The 11,995-nt window shown below is 43.9% G+C and overlaps 1 protein-coding gene across 1 annotated transcript; it reads left to right on the top strand.

Annotated features, from left to right (window-relative positions):
- Window positions 1-6,302: 6,302 nt before the first annotated feature.
- Window positions 6,303-10,276, top strand: LOC126934165 (FUN14 domain-containing protein 2-like). The gene has a single exon (XM_050754699.1). The coding sequence runs from the start codon at window positions 6,501-6,503 to the stop codon at window positions 6,954-6,956; it is 456 nt and encodes a 151-aa protein (XP_050610656.1). The 5' UTR covers window positions 6,303-6,500; the 3' UTR covers window positions 6,957-10,276.
- The last annotated feature ends 1,719 nt before the right edge of the window (window positions 10,277-11,995 follow it).

The following is an 11,995-nucleotide window of genomic DNA, read 5'->3' as shown; positions in this document are numbered from 1 at the left end:
TATGAACCATTAATAAGTTTTGGCATCTTTGTGGTAATAATTAATTACCCATGGGATCTCAACAACTGATGGGAAGCACCAGGGTACAAAACATCATAGTTAGAAATGACTTTTACCAGTTAGAAATGTGTTCAGCTTGAAACTGGTAATCAGGAATAAACTTGGGGATGTGATACGGTTTGGATATTTGAGTCTCATGTTGAAATGTGATCCCCAATGTTGGAGGTGGGACATGGTGGGAGGTGTTGGGTCATGGAGGCAGATCTTGATGACTTAGTGCCATCCCCATAGTAATGAATGAGTCTGGCTCTAGTAGTTCATGCAAGAGCTGATTGTTTAAGAGTGTGACACCTCCCTCCCTTCTCCCTACCTCTCTATCTCTTTCTCTCTCTCACTCTATCTCTCACCATGTGACATGCCTGCTCCCCTTCTGCCTTCAGCCATGAGTAAAAGTTCCCTGAGGCCCTCAACAGAAGCAGATGCCAGCATCACACTTCTTGATTGGTCTGAAAAATCATGAGCCAAAATAAACCTCCTTTCTTTATAAATTACTCAGTTTCCAGTATTCCTTTACAGCAATGCAAAACAGACTAACACACGGTGTCTATGGAAAATTCTCAAAATACTATCAGGGGATGTCTGGATTCTGCGAATTCTGCCTCCTAAATATTTTACCTTCTATCTGTCCCTTCTCTTCTCAACCTCCAAGGCCGGCACCATTACTGCCAGCTCCATGTGACAAAAACAACTTCTCTGGAAGCTACACATATAAGATTTACAGTTCTTATATAAAAATAAGTCCAGCACTGGCTTTATGACTCACAGTAACCATGGGGATCCAGGCTCTTTCCATTCTGATTTTGTGCTCTATGACAGACTGGTTGCAAAGATGCCCATTACCATGGCTTCCATCCTGGAACACAGGTCCATTAATCTGAGTTGGTCATGTGACTTGTTTTGACCAAGAGAATATGGCAGAGTTTCTTTCTGTGATTTCTGAGCCATATCCTCAAGAAGTCTTGCAACATCTGCCCTCACTTTTCTGCCCTGAAACAATCATGTAAGGATGTCCTAGTCTCCTAGAGAAGGAGAAACCAGATGGAAAACAAGGCACCGTACATATGATTGAAGCCATCCAGGACCAGCCACATAGATGATCCTATGGCAAGACTTGCAGAAGAACCACTCAGCTTAGCCCAATTCAGAAGGCAGAATTGTGAGGAAATGAATGGTTGTTGCTTCAAACCACTAAGTTTTTGATGATTTGTTGCACTGCAATAAACAAATGAAATACCATCCTTTGCGTTTTTCTTCTATTCTCATGCCCAGCAAGATGGCTGCCACATCAAAATCATATCCCAGGGAAAAGAAAGAAGGATAAAGGACAAAAGGTTAATGCCAGTCAAGTCTATCCTCTTTAAAGCACTTCCTATCAGCTGCACCCAGTAATTTCTGCATATAACTTGTTGGTGAGTATTGGGCCACATGCTATAAAGGAGCCTGAGGAAGTGAACGGGGCACACTACCACCTGAAAAAAGTTGGGAGGTGGATATTCAGTAGGTATCTAGCAATGAGTACCAGATCAGATCACTGCTATTGGCAAAAAGAGAACTCCCTGAAGGGCTTGTGCATGGAAATAATGCGATCAGAGCTGCATTTCAGAAGGGTGTCTCTAGGAGATGAATGAAGGAGAGATCAGAGGGGCCAGATCAGAGACAGAGAGATCAGTTAGGAGGTTGACATATTAGTCCTAGCAAAAGATGAAGATCTAACTAAGGCTGTGACAATGGGAATGGAGAGAAGAGGATGTTTGAGGGGGAGCTTCAAACTTGTTTGATGTGAGGAGTAAGGAAGTTTCTATCTGGCTGGGGTGAGTCAGTGAATGGTAGAGCTAAAATTGTCAAGATTAATAATACGAAAGGAGAATCCTGTCTGGAAGAAAGACAAGGAGTTCAGTGTATTACAAACACAGAGTTGATTCTTGTTATTTACAGTAACTATATTCTATAGTCACTGTGAATGCTGCATTGTGAATACTGAACCATTGCTCCTGAAGGAAATACAGGGGTAGGTTCTGAGAAGCCTCCAGTCAAAATATTTTCCATCAGTTCATCAATACACAACATTGTGTTATGTGTGTTTTTGTTTAAAGGCATCTTGTTTAATATAGACTGTTGATTCATTAACATTGAATTCACAGCCAGCCTCACTATAGCTCATGCCTGAATGAAGCTTATCTAACATATGTATTTTCTCCATAAGGCACATCACAGCATCCTAGTGCTTAGAAACACTAGATAGCACTTCAGCACTATGATTGGGGGCCATTTTAAACAGTGAAATAACCAAGGAAAAGCATAAAAATGCAAAAAAAAAAAAAAATGTGGCACTCAATGGACCGCAAACAGAGCACTTACTTACAGTGTGAGAGCTGAAACGCAAAGTCAGAGCATTACTTTGTTCAGCCTCGGCTGGGAATGTGCTATCAGGTGATTCCAGCTTTTCTCACTCTATGCATGGCCACAAATGACCACAAAAGCATCTTACATATTGATTTGGGGATTACAAATAAATTTTACCTGGTAGGCACATTCCAATTGCAAAATTTGCAAATAATGAGGACTGAGTATTTAACTTGAGGGGCTCCAAAAAGCAATCGAATATACCAGTCTGGAGGCAGGAGATGTAAGTCAGATGGGTAACACCTCTGCCCAAAGCCCAGCAATGCTTCCCTGTCACTATGAGCAACAGCCAAAGTCCTTGTCACAGCTCATAGGACCCTAACATAATCTACTCACCCCACGTTTCCATTTGATCTTATTTCCTACTTTTCCTCCTCAGAATTACTCTGTTCTAACCACACGCTTCCTTGTCATGTCCTTGAACATGTCAAGAATACAACTCAAGGAATTTGCACTGTAGTTCCCTCCACGTGGATGTTCTCGCCACATGGAACTGCACAGTTTACCCCCTTGGCTCCTTCAGAGTACTCAACTGCCGTCTTCTCGATGAGGTCTACCCAGACCGCCCTATCTACACTTGCAATATCCCCCTGCCCGAGATGTATGCAGTCCTTCCAATACTGCCCATCCTGCTTTGCATTACCATTTTTCTTATAATGTACTACATAATTTTCTTATTTTGATTATTGCATATTGTCTTCCCCCATTCCCACCCAGCTACCAGACTGCAAGCCCTATGAAAGCAGCAATCTTAGTATGATCTGTTCAGTGTTACATCCCCAGAACCTAGAATAGTGGTGGGCACATTCCAGGTTCTCAGAAATACTTGTTAAATGAATGAATAAGTGAATGGAGGAATTATGAATTGGGCATATAGACCCACACTTAATCTACACATAAATACAGGCAAGACCACTCACAGTGAGTAAACTGAGACGGTGGCTGAGGACAGAACCCCTAGGAATGCCATGCAAAAAATGAAGCAGGGACAGTGAGCCAAGAAAGGAAACAGCATGGAGAAAGGGACCAAGTGTGAGGTTCAAAGCCAAGGGAATGGGGATTTTCAAGGAGGGAGACTTGAACAGTGTAAAATATCACAAACAGGCCGAGCGCAGTGGCTCAAGCCTGTAATCCCAGCACTTTGGGAGGCTGAGGTAGGTGAATCACCTGAGGGCAAGAGCTCAAGACCAGCGTGGCCAACATGGCGAAACCCCATCTCTACTAAAAATACAAAATGAGCTGGGTATGGTGGCGCATACCTGTAGTCCCAGCTACTTGAGAGGCTGAGGCAGGAGAATCGCTTGAACCCAGGAGGCAGAAGTTGCAGTGAGCCAAGATCGCACCATTGCACTCCACTCTGGGCAACAAGACCGAAACTCCACCTCAAAAAAAAAAAAAGAAAAGAAAAGAAAATCCACAAACAAGTAATTGAGTTGAGAAAGGAAATCTGTTATCCATTTATGTAAAAAACAAATTGCTACACATCTTCTATGTGCCAGGCATTGCAGGCACCGGGACAAGCAATGCAAAGATCAGGACTCTAATGATAACATCAATGCTCCACCCAGGACCCCGGGGTTCACTTTCTGCCATTTTTGCACACCACCCACCTTCGGTATACCTCAGCAGTAAGGACACCCCTCCAGCTACTCAGAAGCTTGTCCATACACACTCACACATAGAAGAGCTGGAATCCTAGGAATTTACTTCCCCCAGGGCAGCCCTTGACCAGTAACCATAGGTATTGGGATACTACAGTCCATCTCCCTGGCCTTCCATGGGCAATTCCAAGGTGTAACTTATATTCCAAAGCTTCCCTTCAGGGTCAGGCTGTAGCTACTGCCCCCAGGATGTTGCCTGAGGATGCCCTCTTGCTGGGTTTCCTCCCTTCCACTGTCCTGCACCTCTACTCCTTACCAGGCTCCACAGGAGCCCTTCCTTAATATATCACTTATGCATGAATCCTAATGTTAGTCCCTGCCTCCGAGGCCTTCAGGTGTCCAGTCTCTAGAAAGGGAGATGGTCAAGAGAAGAGAAAAACACAGTGGGAAAGAATGTGGAAAACACATGGTGCCGGAAGGGAACATGGGAAGGACCCAAGATCAAGACTCCCCAGACTCAAGAGGGCTTCCAGGAGACAAGGGAGGCTGTGCTGAGGCAGGACAGATGAATAGGAATCAGTCCAGCAAAGGCAGAGGGCATTTGTGACAGAGAAGGCAATCAGCGTAAAGATCCTGAGAAGAGCAACAGCCGAGCTTAGGGAAATTGCAAACAGATCAGTATGGCTGGAGGGCAGGACACCAGAAGGGCTGGGCAGGCCATAAGACCACAGGTGGGCACTGGCCACTTCAAATGGCTTAGTGAGCCAGGCTGGGGGATGTGGAGCATCCTGACAGCCTCGAAGTGCCTTTGAGCATCCCTTTGGAAGCAGTAAAAAGAATGGATTAATGCGGGGCAACATAGGAGACAAGAGGACCCATTAGAAAGCTGTTGAAGTAATTCAGCCATGAGACGACAGTGGCCTGAAATAAAGTAGCAGAAGTGGGGCCAGAGAGAGGAAAAGGATTATAACTGAGAGATCAATTGTGATATCAGGAGGGCAAGGCCAGTGAACTGGGCAAGGCAGAAGGCAGACAGAGTAGGTGGGCAAGTTATGTGCAGTAAAGAGGTGGAGATGATGAATAGAGATTATTTTTGAGCAGCTTAACCATAGGAAGAGGGAAATAATTCAGTGTCAAAAAAGGGTTTTGCAGGGGCTGAAGGGGACAGGCTTTAAGATGAAAGAGAACTGGAACTCATTTATAGAGTTACAAGGAAAGTGAGATCCACCCTTCAAAGTTTCTGCCCATTTCTCTCTCTGCCTTTCTCCCTTTTACTTTTTACTTAGATGAAGACTTGCTGTTATGTTATCCTTAAGATGGGCACAATAAATTCCAGCAGCAAGAAGATACCAGGACATAAACTATATACTTCAAAAGTTCAGACTTAATTCCTGTTCATATATTGCATTGGATAAAATTTGCTTTTTCCAGTCCAGCCCTGGTAAAAAGGCCACAATGGCACAAGCAATCCTGTTACAGCTGCAGAACAGAAGGTGGGAGGAAAAATTCAATTAGAACCATGCCTTCCTCAGCCCAAAAATGGGTTTGATATTTGCAGAGGGTTCCCAGGCAACAACCCCTGCCATTCCAGACCCTACAAATTGGGAACGCTTTTTGTTGCAGGCTGAGAAAGCACCACACAAAAGGTCCCAGGCAGCACAGTTTTTTCATGTTTGAAGGGTCGACAGCCCAGCCCCATCTGCCTCCTGAAGCATATTCCCCTCTTTTCTTTACCTTCCCACAGATGACACTTCGGACAGCTCTTTTCAGGTAAGTCCAAGAGAAAAAGTAAATGCTAGGCCTGGTGAAGTAATTTCTCACTCAGGTTTTGCAAAATCCAGAGAGGCTACAGGTTTCCCCAAATATACTACAAAAATCTTTGACTGAGTCTCAAAAGGGGAGACTGTTGACAGTGTGAAGGGAAGTGTTTTCCAAGATAATTCACCTGGACATTTGCCTAGAAGTTTTGCAATTTACAAAATATTTCACACACATAATTTTATTGGATCCTCACAATAATACTGTATTTTTCTTATTCTATAGATGAGAAAACAGAGACTCAGGTCTTATCCTTGGACATGTGGTCCATTCGTTGCTCTTTCCACCATTCCACACTGCTTCTAAAAAAAACAAAAAAACAAACAAACAAAAAAAAACAGGATGGCATCTGTTGGGCGGGTCTGCGGGGCTTGTGACGCCGCCCCGCGGAACTTTGTGACGCAGCCGCTTGCCGAGACAGGAAGCGGTCGCAGCGCGCCAGGCCCGCCCTCTTCCGCGGCCGCCGTGGGAATGGAAACATCTGCCCCACGTGCAGGAAGCCAGGTGGAAACATCTACCCCACGTGCAGGAAGCCAAGTGGTGGTCACAACAGCGTGCCACTTCGTGGGATACCGCGCAGATCCCCTGCGTGTGTCCCTGTGAGACTAGCTCACCAAAATGGCCACGTCCAGTGAAGGAAACTTTGAGGGAGATATTGAGTCAGTGGACCTTGCAGAATTTGCTATGCAGCAGCCATGGTGGCGTAAGCTGTTCGGGCCAGAATGTGGACTTTCAGCCGAAAAGTATAGCGTGGCAACCCAGCTGTTAATTGGAGGTGTCACTGGATGGTGCACGGGTTTCATATTCCAGAAGGTTGGAAAGTTGGCTGCAACAGCTGTGGGAGGTGGATTTTTTCTCCTTCAACTTGCAAACCATTCTGGGTACATCAAAGTTGATTGGCAACGAGTGGAGAAGGACATGAAGAAAGCCAAAGAGCAGCTGAAGATCCGTAAGAGCAATCAGATACCTACCGAGGTCAGGAGCAAAGCTGAGGAGGTGGTGTCATTTGTGAAGAAGAATCTTCTAGTGACTGGGGGATTTTTCGGGGGCTTTCTGCTTGGCATGGCATCCTGAGGAAGATAACCTCATTTTCATTGTTCCTGGTTTTTTCCAGCCAGCAGCCTCTATACTCCATCATAGGACACTGAGTCCCTCCTCCTCTTCTCCCATGCCTTCCTCCCTGCTGTGGCAAATCCAAGTGGCTTCTATAAGCATCTGTTGGTACAAGTTAATGTGGCACCATAAGCTTGATGGTTGCAGAAGAGACAATAGTCCTTAGCTCTCCTTCCAGTACACCCCCTACTTGGTCAGTCTGTAGGTCAGCAAGAAGGTTCTTCTACCTCCATGCAAGACACTTAGGAGAACACATTGCAAGATGGCTGACTGTGGAGGATGAGTGGATCCTGAAAGGTTGTCCCGAACTGTTGATTTGAAAAAGAAATAAGCACATGGATTACCTTATTATGTGCTGCATGGAAAGGAACTGAATACAATTGCCTTTAAGCATTAAAAAAAAAAAAAATGAAAAATTGGGGTGTCACACTTGCAAAATGGATGGACAAATGTGGTCAGGGCAGATCAAGGTAAGGGATGATCTGAAGCAAAACTGTGAAGGATAACCTTGGGTGACCCTTACATATTTTTTACCCTTACCCCAGGTGCCCCCTGTTTCCAAACCCCTAATGCCCAGGGCCCTCATTCTCTACCCTTTTGCTAAACAAGGCAACACTTCTCTGTTGCCCACATGAGCAGAACCTCATACTTTGGCTTCCCTGACCCCTTCTACCCTTTCAAAACATACCTATCCCTACCTGTGTTCTTCTCCCTCAATTTCTCTCTGGGCAACTGATCTACTTTAACCTGATCATTTGACTTCCTAGGAAGTACCTTCCACTCTGAGAGTCAGGATGCTCTGCATGTGTGCTAAGGCATCAAATGAAGATTGAAAGTCACTCCTGTGTTACCCCTCCCTGGCAACCCTGCTACTTTGACAAGGGTTCTGTTGACTCAACCTGAATTCCACAGTGTTGTGAGAGTTTCAGGCACTGCTGTAGTGAATAGGTATAGATATTACTGGGTAGGGACTCCCTCAATTGGAGCACCACAGTCTATCCATCAAAAATTTCTCAACCATGGCCCTGGGATTGATTGACCAAAGCCCATTAGAGGACTGCAGGGATCTGCCAGAAGGTGGGACATGAGATATGAATACATTCCTTAAGGTTCTGTGGCCCTGAGAACTCAGCCCCAGAAGATGATCTGTGCAGGAGGTTTTGAGCCTAACCAGGGTACCAGAAAGGCCAGGAGTACCTCCTCCAGCCAAGACTGACCACAGTCCAGAGAACAAAACCCAGATAACAGAATCTGTCTCTGACACTGGACTCTTCTTTCTTGCATTCTGAGAAATGTAAGAACTACTCTTGGAAAGAAACAGTAGAGACCAAGAAACACAGGGATGGAAGCTGACTGGTTTCAGGCTTCAAAGGTCTGTGTCCCATCCCAGTTTGGCAAGTTATCAGTGGGAGGGGCCATGAACAATCCAGAAAACCTCTCTGGGCCTCTGGTTCCTTATCTGAAAAATGAAGGATAGTGAAACTTGCCTTGCCTACTCACAAGTCTGTCCTGAGCTCATGAAACTCTAGCAGCTTTTCTATCTTCTCAGCTTTTCTATCACTTAACAGGTGAAAAACCTATGGCCTAAGAAATTAAATGACCCACTTACCTATTGTCTTAGTTTGAGTGTCCCCAGACCTTGAAACAAGCAATCAAATACAGGTAGTGTATTTAAGACAGGCAAGAAAAACTGCCAGAAGAGTGGAAAAGTGAACCCAGGAAGAGAAGGTAGCCAGTAAAATGATTTATCAGTCTTGCTCCCTCTGGGGACAACTGAAAGTTAATTCCCTGAGGAAATTCTGGAAGTGGAGTACAATGCAGGCCTTGAAGTTATCCTGCCCATGGAATGAGGGAGCTGGGGTATTTGCATGCCAGTCCTGCAGAGTCCTTGGTTAAGGCTGCTGGGGCAGGATGTGAGCAGAGTGGACTTCATGGCTTTTTAAAAAAAAAGAAAGAAAAGCATGCAGACAAAAGGAAGCAGAGGCTGGCTAGTGGAGGTTGGTCAGAATGCATGGAAATGGCAAGGCCCATTGGGTACATGTGTGTCATTGCGATGGCTTCGACAGCTAACAGTCAACAAGGCTAAGATCTCAACGTCGGTTCCCTGACATCCCATTAGGGTCTTTCCCACTATCACAGCTCCCTCTGACATTATGGCTCAGTTCTCCTGACTCTCCTCCTCGTGAGGTTTCTGCCAATGCCCAGACTGCTTCCTGCCAATGTTGTTCTTCCCATACGTGGTAACACCATTGGGTCAGAGCTGGGAGAGGGCATCCCTTGGCCAAACTATCCTCTCCGGGCTCTGGCACTCAGCTCAGAATGCTCAGCATTGCAAGCCTAGAACAAGTTCCTTAACATGAGAATTCACAGGTTTGGGTGTCTGTTTCCAGACCTAGGATATCTGTCAACAGAATACCAATCCAAGAAGACATTTTGACAGGAGAGGTAATAGTCACCCCAGAAAAAACGCAATTGAGAGGGAAGTCCTTGAGTCCAAGTGACAAGATCATCAGGGCAAGAGAGGGTACAGGGGATTCAGTACCTTGTTCAGATACTAAATCTGCAAACAGTGAGCATCCCTGTTGTTTACAGAAGCATATGTCCTGGTTGCAGCCCAAAAGCATACAGCAAGCCAGATCTGAGCTGTGCATACATTGCCAGGAGCATGTGAGTGGCCCAATGCCCCAGGGACAAGGTTCCATTCTTACTGGGGAAAAACAGGTACTGGACTATCTCCACCAAGACCTCACCAAAGTAATCAGTGGAGTGCTAAACACCTATCTGACCATAAAGTCCAAAGTCTAGGTGAAGAAACATGGAAATGGTCTTCTCTCTCTGTGTTTTGGTGGTAGAGAGGGCTGAAAGGACAAACAGTAAAATAAATATTTTAAAAGTCACAAAGTATTAAGGAAAATTCTGACCCATTAGATACAAATTCATAATTAAAACAGCCTAGCCTCACTGCTTCTGCATGTCATCAATTGTAAGATGCACATTTTTTTCGCATTTTAGTATCTCTGAAATTGGAGTGGTCCTTGCAGTAATGGTGGCCCCCAGTTCCTCCTAGCCAGAGAATAGTTACAGCAAAATTGTCATTGCCCACATGCCCCAACATGCACAGAGATAGTCCCATTTTCTTTACTCATGTACTGAGTTTAGTTATGTAAGATGTCTTCAAACCAGAAAAATGTCAGTAATTATTGAAGTTAGGTAATGGATTCAGAGTTTATTATTTTATACTTTCCACTCTTTTATACATTTAAACATTTCTAAAATAAAAAGGAAAAAAGGTCTCCAAAATATACAGTGATTCAGCATTAAAATGAAATGCTTATTGTGTTTTCAGAAAGGGAGAAAAATAGAGCAGTGAGGTGTCAATATGATATTAGCAAAACAAATGCTTGACATTGAAGGAATGACTGAAATTTCACATTTTCTTAGAAAATAATAAGCAAGCCCTTTCCAGGACCTAAGAAAGAAAGCTGTCTACAAGTGGATGAAGCATGTAATATTTTGTTACTGAGATTGAAGGCAGGAGGAATTGCCTAGGTTTTTGGAATTTGTTTAAGAAATTTTGAAACAATGTAACCAAGTTATGAGTTATGGTAGACTACCATTATGCTGTTGTCATAGTTTAATACATAAAATAATGGTATACCTTCCCTTCTATTGTGTCTTAGAATCAATAAAACAGTATTTTCAAGGTTGAGTATTTCCAGTGTTGGCTATCCAAGGCAAAATTTTAAAATATGCATATTTACAGAAAGAGATGAAGAAGTTTCTGTTCACCAAAGTTCCTCTTAGGAAGAATCCTGCATTTGTCTAGAAGAAACACTTTAATAAGAGACAGTACAGTGTGGGGGCTGAGATCATGGGCTCTGAAACACGGCTGTGTATGTTCGAATCCCAGCTCTGCTGCTTGTTAGCTGTGTGACATTAGACAAGTTACTTAACTCTTCTATACCTCAGTTTTCTTATCTGCAAAATGAGGATATTGAAAGTAGATCTTTCAGAGGTTGTGTAAAGATTAAATGAAATAGTACTTGCAAAGAATTAAAACTAGTACCTGGCACAAAGGAAGTTTTCAATAAGCTGTTATGCCATGAAGGAAAGGGAAAGAGCAATCTGTTCACTCCCGGAGAAGAGATGGCCAGGAGATGGGTGGAGAATTCAGAGAGAGGAATCCCAAGAGACAGCAAAAGCCTTTCCTAAACCATGATGTGTATTTATTAGGGAAAATCTGACATTAAAGGTGAATACTAAGTATAACAGGAAAAGCACATGTCACAAAAGTAGAAGCAGAAGAGGCCCTGAAAAAGCAAGTCCCAGGAATTCATAGAGTTAAGTAATCAGCTATGGATCCTCGCATGCCATGCATTTTGGGGCTAAATGAGGTTACACTGAGTTAAATGTATATACCTTCCTCCTTCTCAAAGATGATAAATTGATCCCATCTTGGGTGCCAACTGTGGTCAATTAGAGTGTTGTACTATGAAGGATTAGAAATATCTGCCTTAGGCATGGGGGGACTAAGTCACAACACATGAATAACATTTCAGCCACATTGGCCTTAGGCCAGACCTGTGTCCCCTTGATATTAGAAATACAGTCAAAATGAGGAAAGCCCCACAAACACCTCTCTGTTCCATGTGACTGGTCCAGGACCTAAGTATGTGGGACAGCCCTCTTCAGACTGCACCCTAAGGTCACACAACTGGATAGAGTTTGGGTGACTGATTCAAAATGCATCGAACAAGTATCACCACATAGGGATTGTCCAACCCAAATCAAGCACCCAGCAGGTGTCTAGGGGATTCTCAACCAATAAAAGATACAGGTATTCCATCCATAGAAGGGGAATTGGTGGCAACTAAATGAATTGAAGGTTGTAAAAGCTATATGCTGGCTTGAATTATGTTCATTGAAATGTGTAGAGAGAAAGGGGAGTGTAGTTCAGAATTAACATTGACTTAGCAATCATTCTGTTTAAATCTCTCATT

This window comes from Macaca thibetana, chromosome 13 (assembly GCF_024542745.1).
Source record: "Macaca thibetana thibetana isolate TM-01 chromosome 13, ASM2454274v1, whole genome shotgun sequence".
Taxonomy (NCBI): domain Eukaryota; kingdom Metazoa; phylum Chordata; class Mammalia; order Primates; family Cercopithecidae; genus Macaca; species Macaca thibetana.
This window is presented reverse-complemented; position numbering and strand designations above follow the sequence as displayed.

Bases quoted from the DNA above. Each gene is read 5' to 3' on its own strand.
- LOC126934165 (XM_050754699.1), top strand. From the start codon at position 6,501: ATGGCCACGTCCAGTGAAGGAAACTTTGAGGGAGATATTGAGTCAGTG.